This window comes from Melopsittacus undulatus, chromosome 6 (assembly GCF_012275295.1).
Source record: "Melopsittacus undulatus isolate bMelUnd1 chromosome 6, bMelUnd1.mat.Z, whole genome shotgun sequence".
Lineage (NCBI taxonomy): Eukaryota > Metazoa > Chordata > Aves > Psittaciformes > Psittaculidae > Melopsittacus > Melopsittacus undulatus.
The window spans coordinates 41,975,180-41,993,077 of NC_047532.1; the positions used below are offsets into that span (position 1 = coordinate 41,975,180).

The window sequence follows — 17,898 nt, forward strand, 5'->3', positions numbered from 1 at the left end:
TGCTGCTGCTCCCCCCGGCCCCGAGGTGTGGGGACAGAGGGGCTGGCATTCGCTGGCGCGTCACGTGAGACGTGGGTGCGCTGGCTCCGCGGGCGCGGAGCGGCGCCGCGCTGCTCTGAGGCTCTGCTACGGGGCTGGCGCCGCAGGGCCAAGAATTAGCCCAGCCCCGCAGCGCAGATCCCGCGCGCAGGCAAGGGCAGCACCGGCAGCAGCGCTTAAACTTTCTTCCCGAGTCCCGGCGCGGGGCTCGGGGGTTTCACCCAGCGCTTTCCACCCAGTGCAAACGCTCCCCGCTCCGCACCGCTGCCTGAACCGCTCCTGCCCGGGGTGCGGGTACCACCAGTCGCTGCTGCCGTGTCTCCCTTGCCTGCAGCTGGGATGCCGCTCCTTGCCCGCGCACATAGAGTTGCTGGTGTCCGGGGTGCGCTGTCCTGCGGTGCACGTGGAAATGTCGCGGTGGCTGTAGGAATACAGGGGTGGCTGCAGATTCTTCCGCCTCTTTTCGTACCTGTGTTTTGCCCTTGGATCTTGGCAGGAGCCCGGTAAAGGCTCCAGTTGAGTGAAGCTGCAGTCATCACTCTCTTCTACACGGTTTACCTACAGTGAAGTTTTGATTTGGCATGCTTGTGTTGTCTTATGCTCTGCTCCATGCAGACGTTTACGTTTCTGTACTGTGTGTTTCTGCACTGCAGACTCATATATACTACTAAATGGCAGTATTGTACCTGAGAAGGAATCGGACGGAAGCAGCACAAGGTGAGACCAGGGACAGTAAAATGACACCAGCCCCCCAGCACACATGAAAAGGGTTTCTCCGTCTTCCTTTTCAACTCGTCCTCTGAAAGTGCCTGTGAGAGCGTGCTACTGCACAACCTCTTTTCACTCCTTTCCTCGACCCAGAGGAGCTACATCCTTTCCCTTGTACCCCATGTCTCAGGTGGCAACCAAGGCTTCAAATCCGTGCATCTAGTTTAATTCAGCTGAGAAACAGCTGCATGAGGTTTTTTTTCCATACATATGCACCTACTAGCATTATGATTTCACAGCTGTGGAGAGATAGAGTGTGTTGTCTGTGCTCCTGTGCGTGTTTCTGTAATTTGCTCCCTGCCCTAATGTAAGCATTAGCCTTAGTGCCTTCCCCATATCCTAGTTTGGATCATATATTTCTGCAGTTTTGTTGGAATCAGTACTTATCCTTCCCGCTCTTGAACCATGAGGTAGTTTTGTAGCAAGTTACTCAACAGTTGCTAAATTTTATGGGGATCACTACACATTAATTGCAGTTGAAGGAAGAACCTAATGTGCTTATCACTTAGTTTAACCAGCTGTCTATGTAATTGTTTTATAGGTTTCTGAAGAAAAATCATGGGCTTTATACCACCAATGTACAGTTATTTCATACTAAACTGTTGCGTCAAATCTAATTTAAATTACATTGCACTGTGTTACGAAGGAGCTAGTAACTGCCTCTTTATTTAAACTGCCAAATATTTAGTATTATTATAAAGAATTGTTTCACTTTGGGATTCTTTTTGTGACAAATTCTCAGGCCGATGGTATTCACTGCAGGTTGTTGATATTTAGCAGATAAAATGGTCTGAAGCTACAAATGTGACTTCTCTGTGTAGTGAGGATCCTTCATTCTAATGAAATACTTTCTGGTTTTGCTGACCTGTATCTTGTAAAAAGCAACCATTCCCCTTTCCCCAGTGAAAGAAAAAGCTTCCCTTTTTATTTATATTTATTAAAATAATGCTTGAGCTGATGTGTGTAGCAAAATCAAGTAGTAAAAAGTGAAGTACCATGATACATATGTGCTGGACAATTTGAGCTTGCAATGTAGTCATTTAACACTTAATTCATTGTGAGTTTGATGTGATGAGTGATGAGCCCCTGGGATCAGAAATAGCAGCTGTGCTTTGAATCCAGCGACACTGAGCCCCTTATTTGAAGGGTACCATGAGTCAAAGTCTTCTCTGGCTGCTTTTCCTTCATGGGGTCAGAGCCAGAAAAAATGTCAGCTGAGGGAGAAGAAAAACAGCTCCAGTTTTATGACTCTTTCTGATTTTTTGGGTTTTTTTTTTTTTTTTTTTTTTTTTTTTTTGGCAATTGTAGGCCAAATTTTGATGTGATATAAAGAACTGACATCTCACAAACTTTATGATAATGAGTTCCTGGCTCTGCTTTGCATATGCTGAAGGACAATGGTGAAGATAGCAATTATAGAAGGTATAAGAGCTGAGAGAAAAAACAGCTTTAGGCTCCAGAGAGTTATTTATTAGCCCTCAGACACAAGAACAATACTTTTATGCTGCCTTAACAACTGCAGAAAATACTGAAATTGCTAATGTTATTGGGGTGAGAGAAATTAACAGAAAGAGGCTGATGTTAAACACTTTTTATGCTCCATTTTATTCACTATCTGGATGTGTGAACAAAACATACATTAAAGAATAATTTAAAAAAGTATAATGGACATTTACCTTTCATGGAACTTTTAAAATATTGGTGCTTCTTTCAGCATCTTTAAAGCTGTGTTGAGCACTGGAGAGAAGGTAGAAGAGAGTTTCTTTTTATGGAGTTTTGAAATCTCTCTCCTCTGTTCCATTCTTTCAATTTTCTTCTCATCCAATGCAACTTTAATTCTTGTTTATATCATTGTTTGTTGTCATGGGAATATCTGAAGGCTTTGAATATAGAATGATTGTGGTTTTATTGTGAAGAGATGAAGAAACTGGAAAACAGACTTCCAGGGAGAGATCTCCCATTTAAAAATGACGCACCTCCAACAATTCACAGAAAAGCAAATGCAGGGGTTTTTGTTATATCCAGGGGCAGATGTTCTGACTTCTATTATAAGTGTATTTTAAGAACAGAAGGGAGTATTTGGTATATGCTTTCAAAGGTTATGGTTTTGCAACTATCATCAGTGAATAGTGTTGACAAAATAACGGTAAGCTAACTTCATACTGTAAAACCCAGAATGTGCTCAAATCACTTTATAGTTGTTTATGTTGCAGTAAACATCTGCAAGCAGACTTCAAAACAGAGTTAGTTCATTTATCAGCAAAGTGGTGCTTTAATACCATTAATTCAGAGGCATCTGCTTTAGACTTAGTTTTTCACTATTCTTCAGCTCACTGTGCTGCTAGGTCATGCCCTGGGCATTAATGTCCCTCTTCTTTAGATTTGTTCACCAATTGGAGAGAGAATACGGTTCACTGGTGTCATGTTTTAACACCAGCTGGCAAGTAAGCGCTGTGCAGACACTCACTTGCTCCTTTCTAGTGGGATGGAGGACAGAATCAGAAGAGTAAAATGGCAAAACATGGGCTGAGATAAAGACAATTTAACACGTACAGCAAAAGCTGCACACAAGCAAAGCAATTCAAGGAATTCATTCACCACTTCCCATGGTCAAGCAGGTGTTCAGCCATTCCCAGGAAAGCAGGGCTCCATCACACTTAATGGTTACTTCGGAAGACAAATGCCATCGCTTCAAATGTCCCCTGCTTCCTTCTTCTTCCCCAGCTTTACATGCTGAGCATGATGCCATATGGTACAGAATAGCCCTTGCATCAGTTGGGGTCAGCTGTCCCGGCTGTGTCCCCTCCCAGATCCTTGTGCACCCCCAGCCTGCTCGCTCGTAAGGAGTTGTGAGGAGCAGCAAAGACCTTGGCTCTGTGTAAGCACTGCTCAGCAGTGACTAAAACATCCCTGAGTTATCAGCACTGCTTCAGCACAAATCTAAAATATAGCCCCATACCAGCTACTGTGAATAAACTCTACCCCAGGCAAACCCAGCACAATTTGTCACAGCTATGTTTACTCTGAGTTGAAACTACAAAGTTTTTATTAAATAATAATTTCTAGCATGAGAGTAGTAGATGTATCCTATAACTTTTTTTTTTTTTCCCTATCATTGGACAGACATGTATTTGATCTCAAAAGATCTGCCAGTTTTGACTAAGCTATCCTGGCTTTGGATAGAGATGTTCACCTGACTTACATGTGTTTATCAATTTGCCTTACGATTTGAGTTCTGATAGTGCCAGAACATGCAGGATGGGATTGCATGGTCAGTTATTCTCAGCCATCCTTTCTTGTTGATATTTCTGTCTCATGTTAAATGGGGAGTGATAACTTGGCTCAATTCAACAGCAAATCTGCAGTTAATCCACTTTGCCTTCACCCAGCACTTATATGGGCTAAATAACCATAACTTGATACAAATTGAGAATAATATGAGCTGAGGAATTCACAATCAGAAGTATCTTGAGGAGGAATTTGTGCCTTGAATTTTACTGTGTTTAAATTGCTGATTTCTGAAAGGCAGTCTGAACAACCTTGGATTTCCTAATGTTTGTTAATGCTGTGAGTGTTATATATGTGATGTGCTCATGAAAATGGGAGCTGCTTAAACCAACAGGCTTCTGCCCTAAGTTGCAGTCTTGTCTCACTGACAAGACTGAAGCAGTTTGACAGCATTTCTGTCATGCCCCAGTGTCACAACGAAATGTCACTTCTAAGACTTATAGAGGAAATTAATGGAAATGTCTATACATGTTTGGATTATGAAAGTCTCAGGAAGAGGTGTGGTATTACCAAGTAATAGTGATGTGGTGGTCAGGCGGTTAACTGTGGTACCCTGGCAATCAGATTTTTAACAGGATTTTTAACATATGATATAGCATGCAATTCAGTTTGTTAATGGAGTTATGGAGAGCCAAGTTTTGGAAAATTCTGATGAAAACTGATACAAACCTCCATGTAATTCTACATGAAAAAAAAACCAAACCCAACCTGTGAAAATTGGATTAGACCCAACAATATCCTAATTTATCTTCCATTTCTGCTACTGAATAATGAGGTGCCTTGGAGGGATGAACGAGATCTTGTCTCACTGTGCCTATTTATGCCATATTGATCATTACATTCAGTCTTTTCTTAGAACCTAATATTTAGATGCAATCTGATAACTAAAATTATGAATTTCAAAACCTCAGTGTACGAATCAGGCTTTTTAACTGCATGGATTACAGCAAATGCATCCCCTGTCCTCAGTAGGCAGTGAATACTGCTGCAATACAAACAATAATAATTACATTTACTAAGGCAAAGAGAGGCAAAAAATAGAAGTCCATTTCCATGAAGTAATGGAAGGTACAATAAAAGACAGTTAATTTGGCATGTCCTCTTTCCCATGGAAACACCAGAAAAGTGAAAAACCTTTGCTGAAATAAAAGCAGTCTGTATGAAAGGAATAATTTCTTTTGAAAACCCGTGGGCATCCCTGAAATTCAGGGCTGCTCATCCCTAGACATGGCATACTGTGGAGTTTGGCGTTGATGGGGAGAGCCACATACACAGACCTATGTGTCTGATTATTGAGGCTTGAGGCTTGCCCATCTATTCCAAATAAAGCCTAACACACTGGGCTAAATGCATTTATTTAGCTTATGAGTCCATTAGGGAGTCAAGCATCCTTTTGTTAATCACATAGATATACAGTGTGCCTAACAGTGATATGGGGGTCTTCCAGAGACTGGTGCGGTGAGAATAATAATACAGTGGGGACTGCTAAGAGAAAGTAATGTCAAAAGACACAGAGATGAAACAGCCCTTGTGGTGACTAAGGTGGAGGCAATGCTCCTGCAGGCTTGTGGCCAAAAAGCAAGTGGTTTCCCTACTGTGCCATGTTGCTACTGCTTCAGCCATAGCTCTTCTCTGCACAAGCAGGATGAAACCACCCCCTCTCCCATTTGAGGGCTAGGGCTCAGGTTGGATGGTGTCTTCATCTCTTGCTGAGTTTCCAGGGTTCGCCTGGGTTTTGTATGCTTCCTTTGGTTGTGGCAAATTTTGGAAGGGAAGAGACCAAACAATATCCTGTGCTTGCTCTTGGGGCAGGGAGTGCATTTGTTTTCAAGACTGGGGATCTCCAGTTCACTGTTGCTTTACAACTTCTGTGTAAAGAGTCCTTGTCCCTCTGAATTCCATGTGTCTTTTACTGTAGCTTTGTAATGGACAAGGATCAGATGTTTCCCTAATAAACAGATTTCTCACTACTTAAATAATGTCCAAAGCCCAGAATACGAGAAGAACCTGAAGGGAAGTGCTTGGCATTTTGTAGTCTCTGGTCATGAGACCATTTTCAGTGATTTCTTCAGTATACTGCTTCCAGATAGTGTTCACTAACTAGGGTCTGGAAGCTGCTCACAGTATGGCATTGCTCAGTGTTTTGCATTATGCCCTTTGCATTGCAACTGTTTGTGGCATTTAATGGGTTATAACTGATACCAACCAATGTCAGAGAAATTATTTCAGACAGCGCTGTTATAGAAGCCATAGGATGATACCAATAATCACTGCAAGACTCAGTAACTTTTTAATAAAAATGTTTTATATAAAATGCATGTAGAAAAATTACAGTCTGTACATGTCACCACAACCTACATCCACAAATAAAAATTTGCTACATTCAACATAAAGTGAGATGAAAAGTATGATTCGGGGTGCAAATATACAAACAGAAGTTGCTATATCTTTCCATTCATCTTCAAATGTGTCCTGTATGCTATTGCTTGATAATCTCTCCCCAGGATAATATCCGGCAAGCATGCCTTTTGATTGTTCAGAAATAAAATAGGATTATTTGGTGTGATTCCTATTGCGATACGCTCTGCAGGCAGACCAATAATATGTATATTTGGATAAAAAAGGAAGGCAATACCACAGAGCATTCCCCAAGCAACAGCAGGCATGGTGTTACATACCAAGAGTTGAGGAAAGAACATGGAGCAAAAAATCTATGTGTAATAGACAGTTTGTCTTAGCATCAGCTGCAAGTTCATGGAGTCCCTGCTGGTTTCTTTCTAGTCCTTTCTAGCAGCCACAACTCCTGCATTACACAAATTGGTCTTAGCCATAAGGAGGGTTTCTGGGTCTAAGCTGCCACCAGTAAATCCAAAATACTTTTTCACAGTTCAAATAAAATTTCTTTCAAATAAGCATCTAAATTAACATTTAAAAATCAAATCAACTTTTTAATACAATAAATTGCTAAACCCCCCCCTCAAACCTGATAATGTGGGTCAATCCTGTGCTGAGATCAAAAAGCCTGGTCTGTTTGCAAGGAGAACTTACAAAAGTCATGAAGAGAGCAGACATCCAGATATGTAGAGAATGGCTTTGTTCTTCCCAGCTTTTTCTGGGCAGGCATGCTGGAATCAGGAGGAAAACTGTAGAAATATTTTGTTCTCTGTTGAAACACGATTTGAGAATGAGGCAAACTGAAGAGTTCCAATAAAAGACGAATTTCACATATTTGATTACCACTGAACACAGTATGCGTGATGCTATGTTAGAACAGTAGGCAAAGTCACACCTCATCATTTTAGGCTTATGGCAGTGTGTTACTTAATCTGTCATAAAGAGTTATTCCTGAAATTCTTCTCTTGCTGCTCAAACACAGATATTTAAGTGAACTGAGGTACCTGCTTTTCTCAATGACAAAATAAATTCAGGGGCTTCTGTCTGTTCCTATCCTCTTGTTGACAAAGTAGCAAGATGAACGATGTATGTTTACTCATGAGGATCGTATGCAAAGGCTCTACAGTGATCTAACTACCAGAATGTGGAGGTGAATGTGAGGGTTCTCACGGCAACCTTTGTGTATTAAAAAATAGACAACCAGACTTTTTCCTGGCATCGTTCTGTTGATGTCAAGTCAGTTTTGCAGAACAACTGACTCCCTTTCCCTCAAATGTTTTGGGCTTTTTTTACACTTCCACCTTCTTTTTTCCCCTGTTTTCTCTGAATCTGGGCAAAATGCAAAGTGGTATCACTCCACTGGCAGTGCTGTGCATGTGCTGATGATTTATGCTACTTGACTTCTGTGCACCTAGTCCACAGCTTACACTTAAAAATCTTTTTTTTTCCTTTATTTTTTATATAAAATATTCTGACTCGTAGAGTTACAAAAAACAGTGCCATTTTTTTAAAAAATATGGTTTAAAAAAATTATGTTTTAAAAAAATATGAAAATTTTCCACCCATTCCTAAAAATAAAATAAGATCAAAAAAGCATTACCTAAATATGCAGCTCTTGTTTAAGTATAGATAGTTCTGTTTGTTTTCATCAAAATATTAGCAATCAGGGTGTGTTATACTACATTACATATTACCACATACAGGCCAGTAAAAATAAATGTGGAAGAACCATGTCATGCTTAATTTGTGGCAAATGTGTAATAAAATTCGGTATTTACAGAAAAACACCTTTTTTTCTGGATCAAGTACTTGCTGTCAACAACAGCAACAGCAAGTACATTACCGAACCTATTGGAAGCCTGGTGAAATCTTTGCAGCACACCAATTAAGTAAATAGGCACTATTGTAATATGCTGATCAAAATACTGATTGATTTCAAAACCTCTTCTGTGCCATCTCAGCAGCTTTTTTGTGTACAATATCCTGATTAAGACAGGCTAATGTGTTTACTCAAGCCATGATTCTGAAAACTGCTTAAGCATATATTTAATTTCAAGCATGTAAATACCCTGATTCAGTCACGACTGTTCATGTACTTAAAACTGATTAGGTGCTTAAGTGGTTAGATGAGATGAAGGTGTGCACTTTGAATTTCTGATGGACTTTCAACTTTTGTAAAACTCAGGTTCAAACAAAAACTTCCAGAGTAATTACACAGGCATCTGGGAAGCAGTACTTGCAAAGGCTTCTTACCAGAGCTGAGATATTCAAAATGGTATCCCAACGGAGACCACAAATAACATTTGATGCACAGTCTCACCCTTGGTAACCAGACCTGGAGCATCCTCCATCCCACCTGCTGTGACTGAGCTGGTGTGGAGAACCTCTGCGGAGGTGGTGGTGAGCACCTACCTGCCCGGGGTTCTGGCCAAAGGTATTATCTGTGGTGTGACATCCTTGCATGTTCCCAGCTTGGCTAGGCAGTGGAGCCTGTCAAAACAGCACCATCTCCTGCGGCTGCTCATTCCTGTCTGGTGGAAGAGTATTTGGCATGATCAGACTTTGCAATGAGTGAGCTAAGAAAGGGGAGTCTGATATTGCTGGTATTGTTGGTATTGCTACCTTGCTTATTATTCCCTGGTTTAGAGAATTTTAAGCTGATCCTGACACAGAAAAATGGCTCCTTCAGAGCATGATTTTCACAGTTTAACCAATCAGAAAGGCTCCAAAAAAACTTGCTTCTTTGTCCATGTCAACTATATCACTATTGCTGACAGAGACAAAAATCCTGTCTTCTTTTTTCAGCTGAAACACTCCACCTTGGTAGATGGAATAAAGTCCATATTCTGCCTTTTTAGACCAGCAGCTTGTTCTTGCACTTTTCATGAGCATAATGGGCTCTGGGTAATTTGTCAGTTTGTAAACATACTGCACAAGCTGCTTGGGATTCCTGATTTGTGCCAAAAAATCTGAATCTTCATTCTCATTTTCACGGAAACGAAAATAAATTTGTGAGTAGATGTAATAAAAGCCCATTTGGGGTATCACTAACTCGCCATTTCTCAGCTCCACGTTGTAAAGGAAAGAGTGGCCTTTTCTCGATGATTCCCAGTTGCTTATTTTTTGTCCGCTCCCTTTTCTGGCCAAGGAATCTACTTGAGAAAAAAAGACAGAAAATGTTAAGCTACATTCCAGATAGTGAAGTCAGGTGTCTGCTAGTTGCAGTGTCTAGTTTTTAATAACAAACTAGGGAAATCTGCTCTTCCCAGTGGTTCCTTAGGCCAGTTCTCAAAACAATCTGAAGGTCCAGAAGCAAGCTGTTTAGCTCTATGCGGGAATTCACATGGACTACCTTTATTTATAATTTTTGTGACCCACAAATAAAAGAAAAACCATTATGTTGTTACTTAGTAACAAAGCTAAAAGATCCATTTGTGTCTGATACCCTCCAAAGCTGCAGAAACCCTACCAAGCCTTTCATTAATATGGCCCAAATGTCAAGTCCCTCCTGTCTCTGTCTCGCATTTCTAATAGGTCTGTCACCATAGCAGCTGGGATTCACACAACAGAAGGAAATTAAAGGAAAGAAAAAGGAAAAACTTAACATTAGGAAGAAGGATATTTTTTTCCCCATCTAATGAAGGTTCAAGAAGAAATGTTAGGGAGGTACCCAGAGAGAACAGGCTTTCTTCCGTTCTGCAAGAATTAGCTGAAAACACTATTGTCTAGGACAAGAAGGCTTTAATGATCTGTTTCTTACTATTAACTCAATGCAAGTACTAAAAAGGGTATATAAAGCATGAGGCTCTCAATGAGAGTGTAATTTCTGTGGTCTTTAACAGTTTTAAAAGGTTTTTTCTTACTGCGTGGTGACAGGGAACTCTTCCTATTGCTGTTGCCTGTTAGATGTGCTGCAACCCTGTTGCTGGGGCTGAGTGGCTGCTGCCTGTCATTGTGCGGCAGTGTCATGGTTCTTTCAGCTACAGAAAGATGAGAAAAGGAACCTCATGTTAGAAGCAAGAATGTTAGAAAGCACATCTGTCCCATTTGACCCAATTTTAATGAAGAGATATGTTATTCTTTCAATTGACATTTCAATTGAATTTTCAATTCAATCATACACTGAATGCTGTACATTGACTAATACGGCTCAAATTTCTCTTCTGCTCTTGCTCTCCTTGAAATGTCTTTATATGCCTCTTTGTTCTCCTTTTGCTCCTCTCCCAGCCCCAAAATTACTGATAGACAACTTAAAATCACCCATAGTACCAAATTTTCACATTCACAATGAGCATTTTTAATGGTTAAGCATTTATAATCTTTACACCAAATTTCTATTTGGAGGTTGTGATGCTTTTGCTCAACGTGTTTAGGGCTGTACAATGTTCAGCAAAGCTATTCCTTAGCTGATCTATATGTACAGCAGTTCCGTGCTGCTTTTTTCCAGGAGAGCAGACTGTTTAAACAGTCCCATAACACTGTGGGACTGAGGTCTAGAAGCTGAGCCTTGCGCATCCCCCTTGGTTACCTTGCTCTAACTGCTAATTGTCACTGCCAGTACACGATCTTCAGTGTTTTCTGCACTTTTTATAAATTGAGTCACTACATATCAGGTGCCACAAGCTGCAACTTTTTGTAACAGATAATAAAAATAATACCATTGACTGCAGATATGTTTTCCTCATAGCTCCTTGACATCATCTGCCAGCAAATACAGAGAAAACAAATTAGTTCAGAAACTGATGGGTTCAGAAAAAAGACACTCCTATCTCAATTCATAAACAAAGGGTATTCTGGATTTGATCAACAAGCAAATAAAAAAAGCCTATTAATTTGTTGCAATAAAGTATTACTATGTTTACATCTTTTATGTAATGAAACACATAGGAAAACATTTTCAAGAGAGCTCAGCCATCTCAGCTTTAAGTCTATTGAAAATTTTGACCCTCATGCTTTTCTCGAATAAGAGAACAGTGTACAGGCATCAGCTTCTATTCACAGAATATGTGGCGCAGTGTGCACTTCTGTGTGATCTTAGCTCTGAGAAATAAAATTTCATTTCTTTTTATATGCCTATGTGAGGTCTTAAGCCAGCATATCTTTGTGTGTTCCTCTTTTTTCTGACTGTTTGCTGACTGCTGAACCAAACTGGTTTGATCACTGACAGTGGTGCAGCTGCAGAAAGCATGCTGATCATTTGCCATGATTTATCTGGGTGACTAACATGGGCCCTGTACTGCCACTTACTGATGGGTTCTGCCTTCCCTTCCCATCCTTTCCTTTACCTTCCCTTCCTGTCTATTATTAAAACTATTATTATAATTTATGATTTCTGGCACCTAGGCTATCTTTTTTTAAGCCATCAGGGAGCAAGTAGGTATATTAGATGTCTAAATATTCACTAAATAAAATAATGTTTTCTTTATGCAGAGTTCAGGGACATCACTGATAGAGTTTCCACTGAAGGAGCCGAGACCTCTGGATATAATAAGAGGATCTATTTTGGGCTGCAAGATGTTCTAGGTAAGTTTCAGACACAAACTGAAATTTTTATGGATGAGCTTTTTTTATGTGCTGGACATGGGATTTTGAAAACCAGAAGATTTTAGCCTTTCTGATTTTTCAGCCAGTCTTATTTTCTTCTCTGTAGCCAAAATTATATGTATTATGTGTAAATAGTGCAGGAGATGGTGTTCTTGGAATGCTGAGCTGGGAAGGTGTTGTGCTTGATGCTGTGTGCTTGCTTGCTTTTTTCATTCCTCAAGCACTTTTTTACCTCTCCCTGTGTTACATTTCATCTCATTTTCTCATGCCAGTTTCCCTGTATTTACAAAGAGGGAGTGACACCTCTGCTAGCACTATGTGATCTGTATGGTCAGATAGAAAACAAGTTCAAGTCAAACACTTCTGAGGTGTTTCAGACAAGCCAACCTATCACTAAAATTTATGTAGTGAAAACTATTGTGTTTGTTTTGTTTTCCTGAATGCAGTGAAACCACCGTCATGGGCCGTTCTGGCTTCAGTGGAAGCACTCTGCAGCTGAAGCTGTGGCTTGACAATTGCTTTGCAGTAAAACAACCTGAGACCTCCCACCTTTATTCTGCTATTAGGTTTCTTTGGATTGTAGTATCACCAAGCATACTGTTTCAGTGTGTCGGTTCCCAAATACCTTTTTAATTAATTTTCCCAGGTGCCACTTTACTTGCCAGCAGGGATCAGCCACTCTGTCTTCACTTTCAACTAGATCCAGCTTTTGGATGAAATCTCCGATTTCCTCCCCAGTGAGACAAGCAACGTTGCTCTTTGAGTATGTGTCTTGGAGCTGCAGCAGAAGGGAAAGCCAGGAGTTTTCACCTGTGATGTGCCTGCAGGTGTTCCACCATGGTATGTCACTAAATTTCCTACCCTTAGGGACATGCTTTCTTTTCTTTCAAGCATTTGTTAGTATGGTGCAAGTTATGACTATATAGACAGCATGAGTACTTAATCTTGATTTTATATAATTATTTAACTAGATGGCATATCTAATAGGCAAAAGCATACTTACATTATCTCCATGGGCATAAATCTGGTATCCAGCACACATCTAAATAAGCTTTGTGAAACTTCAGTATCCAAATCACTAATGTTGTGAGTTCTTTAGTTGCTCTAGAAAACATGTACTTGCACAAGGGATTTTTCTTCACAAATTATTGAGGATGAAAACCAGACTTTAAAAGTATTTTCTATTCTGACACTTTAGCCAATGACATTTACAATCCAGGCTTTTGCTGTTATATATCCATACCATATCCTCCCCATATCCAGTTTGGGGTATCTCCAAAACTGTATTTGACCTAATAGTTCAGAACACATCTGGGTCCAAATAAAATACTGAGTGCTTGTGATATGTGCCTATGTCTACATCCTCTAGTCACAGACAAAACAGATTCTTTTCTGATAAATCAGTTCGAAGAGAGCACAAAACACATGTTGACTCCGTGGGAATCTGACTGGGAGAGTTTGCATCATAGTAGGAAGCTTTTTCCCAAGCTCTGCAGCCTCACACATAACTCCAGCTGGCGCTGTTGTTTAATCTACAAGCACAAAACCTGCGCTGCAGCCAGCAGAAATCAGCTCCTGTCTGCTTTGAACCCAGCAGCTGCTGCTGCATCAGCTATAAACTGGTAAGGCTTCTTGAGCCAGGACTGCACTGCAGAAGCTTGGAATGAACAGCAATTGGCAATAAGCATGCAGAGCATTTAGGTGGACTTCTGGTTGTAACATTTACATTTCACTCTTCGCATGTTAAAGGCATTTGGTTTGTTTTGCTAAACAGATACATTTATTCTGCAAGTACCAGTTTCAACTGTCCTTGAGACTGAGGTATTAAAAGCAACAAACGGAGTCATTTCCTCCTTCACACTCCATGCTTTTCCTGCCTGTTAGAAAACAAAGGCGTTTAGGGAGAGATTTCCCACTCTAGGAGGATTAGGAGAATTGACCCATACTACCCTGCAAGTCCTACGTGTCTGAACAGCATCTTTGGTTTGCTGCAGCAGATTCCACCAAAGCTTCATCTATTACTTGAAATGATTTTGTAGGCATCACAGTGAAATGAGACCACTACAAAGAGTTTTTGTGAAGGTTTCTCTGTCTTTGCTGAGTATATTTTTAAATCAGTTTTCTTGTTTCAAGAACTCAGGATGATTAAAATTACGTTCTTCTTAGGTAAAACTGCACTTACAACTAAGGACTCTGATATTTAACTACAGTTCTATAACAAAGTAGTTTGAAGAGTTATGAAAACCCCAAACATACCTGAGCAGTTGTTACTTTTTATTTTCCTATCAGATTTGCTACAGCACACCTCTGAGCTTTGCCCTCCAATCTGGAAACAAACAGTTCTGGACCTCTGCCTTCTTACTTGACTACTTTTCCCACAAAACAGATCTACTGTCCGGGCACTGGAACAGCATTTTGCATGCATTTTGAAATCTTTGTGAATGCAACCTTGTATCAGCACCACATGGTACTGAAGGATTGGTATTTCTGTTGTATAGGTAGAGAAAGCCAGGCATCAGGGTATTGTAAGACTTACTCAAATGAGGTTTTGTCTGTACCACTGAAGTCTGAGGATGCAAGTCCTGCAGGAATGCTATCTTGTAAACCTTCTATCCTATTCTAGTAGTGTGTGAACTATATTTTCAAAACAGAAGGAAGTCTAAGGATATTTTTCTTGCAGCCCTGTATCCTGAAGCATAATGAACTTTATTGTCCTCACTGTGTCAGCACTTCCTCACAAAGCAAAATGGTTAAACAAATGTTATAATCGTAGCTATACCCAGATTACTATGAGGAAAAAATACCTGCTAGTTCTACATTATTCTATTTGCAAAGATAAAAATACCTGCTGTCTCTTCAGCCATAGCAATTTGGTGAAGGTGTAGGAATGCCAATACTGTGAACAACAAAGGGAAGAAAAATGGCCACACAAAAATCATAGTTTGTCTTTTGAGATTTATTCCAAATGCACCACATGGATGTGGGGTAGGAGACTGTGTTTCCTTGTTCAGTGTGCACCAGATGGCACAGGCAGGAGAGTATGTGCTGAAGGTACTCCCTCCAGAGCCAGCAACCTTACTTTGTAGCCCAGCAGAACTTGGAGGAGGGAGGGACGGGGGCACAGATTTAGCTTTCAGACTAAATGCAGGCTTATCAGAACCAGCTGTATTTTAGGCAAGTATCACGAGATGTGGTTGTGTCCCAGCTGCATGTATTTGAATACCAGGAAAGATAAGCATGGTTACCAATTACTTAAGATTGGCAAACTTGTTAAGCAAAGGACTTTGAACCATATGCATGAACTATTGAGAGTGCATTTTTATATTTTTCTCCATTAGCAGTATTATGTAATCTGCTTTTGTAAAACTGAAACATTTCTGTGACTCCCCCATTTCACCAAATATGGGGCAGCCACAGCTATAAACTCAGCAGGAAAATCCATTTTGGACATTTCCGAAGTATGAGCATTGCCTCGTATTGCAGAATACAGTATATCCTTTAACATTTGCTTCACAGAGCACTCTGACATGGCAGAAGACTGCACCTATTAAATAAAAACTCGCAGGTAACATAGTATTTTACATTTGTTTGATACTTTCTGAAGTTGTGTAACTACAGTACACGGGGGGGTTGGAACTACAGGATCTTTAAGGTCCCTTCCAACCCAAACCACAGCAAGACAGTGAATTTTTGGCAAGACATTGAGGAAAACCTTGAGGACTAGGGGTTAACAAAAAGCAGGAGCACATGCATTAAAGGCTCATGGGGCAATCAAGTAAATACAATTTTCTTGGAATGCAAATGATCTTTTGCAGGAATAGGAAAGGGTTAAGTGGCAGTTAGCAATCTTGAAGGATGGCTGCAAGGAGACTGAGGCTTCTAAACTATACAATGGGCACTCTACAAGTCGTTCTGAGGAATTCGGTGGTGTTTGCTGCCTGGATCAAGTTCCTTTGGAATTAGTCACTGACTTACAGCTATGTATTTTTCCTAAAGAGGTATTTAAAAGGTACCTCAGCTTTTCTTAGTCTTTTTGTCCCCGTTGCCCACATGAATATGCAGCTGATGGAGGCTGCTGTTGTCCTCCCAGCGCTACCAACGTCTCTGCAGCACAGTGTGATGCGGTAGCAGATTTGGCGCTCTGATAAAGAGCACATTTGCTACTTCCCTGCAAAAATGGGCTACTTAAAAAGCAAAAACTTTAAAATTGTTCTTCCCCTGCGTGCACCCCCGGGCCCGAGGAAAGCCTGCACAAAGAGCAGGCTCACGCAGCGCGGAGCTCTTTGTCTGTGGGCTCTGGGCTGGGCTCTGCTCTGAACAAACACTTGGAGGCTGACGGCGGCTACAATCCCACCGCCGAGCGCTGCACGGCCCTGCGCCGGCTTCTGCACAGAGCGGGGATACACTTTTGTCTGTCCTTCCTTTCCTTGACCAGACAAAAAGGGAGAGAGCGGGGTCCCCCCCAGTTGCCTGTCCCCACCGACCTGTTTGAGCTCGTTGGTGAAGTAGAGGAAGGTGACGGCCACACAGACGGACTGCAGGAGCACGGCGGCGACGAGCACGGCCGCGCAAGTCTGCGCGGGGCTGGGGCCGGCTGCGGGCAGCATCATGGCCAGGCAGCGCTCGCCTGAAGCTCCCGAGCGGCGGCGGGGAGGGGAGGACCGGGCCGAGCCGAGCGGGACTCGGGGGACCCACCAGCCTCTAATCGGCGGCGAAGTACGGCCCCCGGCAACCCGTCCCCGCACTCCCCGCCCCGTGGGGCCGAACGGAGCTGTCAGAACCCGCCCCCCCGCGCCCCGCCCCGGCCTATTCCTCCGGCTGCGGGGGGTTGCGGGTGCTGCTGGGAGCCGCCAGCTCCTGCTTGTACCGTGGGAGGTGCAGTGTGATTTCCCCGCCGTCAAGTCGCAGCGCGTTGTGGGCAAGCTTTCTGAGCCGTCGCCGCCAGGGTATGCTAGAAATAGGAAGTGTTTTAGGAGATTCAGGGTCTGGTCATCGGTTCAATGTCTCCTGCTGGAGATCAGTAACGAGTGGTGTCCCTCAGGGATCGGCACTGGGACCGGTCTTGTTCAACATCTTTGTCAGTGACATGGACAATGGAATTGAGTGTGCCCTCAGCAAGTTTGCCGATGACACCAAGCTGTGTGGTTCTGTTGATACGCTAGAGGGAAGGAATGCCATTCAGAGGGACCTTGACACACTTGTGAGGTGGGCTGATGCCAACCCCATGAAGTTTAACCATGCCAAGTGCAAGGTCCTACACCTGGGTCAGAGCAATCCCAGGCACAGCTACAGGTTGGGCAAAAAGGAAATTCAGAGCAGCCCTGCAGAGAAGGATTTGGGGTGTTGGTCGATGAGAAAATGAACATGAGCCAGCGGTGTGCACTCACAGCCCAGAAAGCCAACCGTATCCTGGGCTGCATCAAAAGAAGTGTGACCAGCAGGTCGAAGGGGGTGATCCTGCCCCTCTACTCTGCTCTTGTGAGACCTCACTTGGAGTATTGTGTGCAGTTCTGGTGTCCTCAACATAAAAAGGACATGAAACTGTTGGAACAAGTCCAGAGGAGGGGCACGAGGATGATCAGGGGACTGGAGCACCTCCCGTATGAAGACAGGCTGAGAAAGTTGGGGCTGTTCAGCCTGCAGAAGAGAAGGCTGCATGGAGACCTCATAGCAGCCTTCCAGTATTTGAAAGGGGCCTACAGGGATGCTGGGGAGGGACTCTTCATTAGGGACTGTAGTGATAGGACAAGGGGTAACGGGTCGAAACTTATACAGCAGAGGTTTAGACTGGATATAAGGAAGAAATTCTTTACTGTGAGGGTGGTGAGGCACTGGAATGGGTTGCCCAGGGATGTTGTGAATGCT

At 42.1% G+C, this 17,898-nt stretch overlaps 1 protein-coding gene across 2 annotated transcripts; it reads right to left on the bottom strand.

Moving 5' to 3' along the window:
- Positions 1-6,378: 6,378 nt before the first annotated feature.
- On the bottom strand, positions 6,379-16,751 carry TNFSF10 (TNF superfamily member 10). Of its 2 annotated transcripts, none has more exons than XM_013128502.3 (5): positions 16,518-16,751; positions 12,659-12,811; positions 11,148-11,190; positions 10,353-10,469; positions 6,379-9,644 (listed from the first exon to the last, which is right to left on the bottom strand). In XM_013128502.3, exons 1-5 carry the CDS (start codon positions 16,641-16,643, stop codon positions 9,196-9,198), a joined length of 888 nt encoding a protein of 295 aa, XP_012983956.3. In that variant the 5' UTR covers positions 16,644-16,751; the 3' UTR covers positions 6,379-9,195. The 2 variants fall into 2 exon arrangements, with proteins under 2 accessions (XP_012983956.3, XP_030902982.2); XM_031047122.2 differs by having other exon boundaries at positions 6,379-9,641; positions 16,518-16,748.
- Between the last annotated feature and the right edge of the window lie 1,147 nt (positions 16,752-17,898).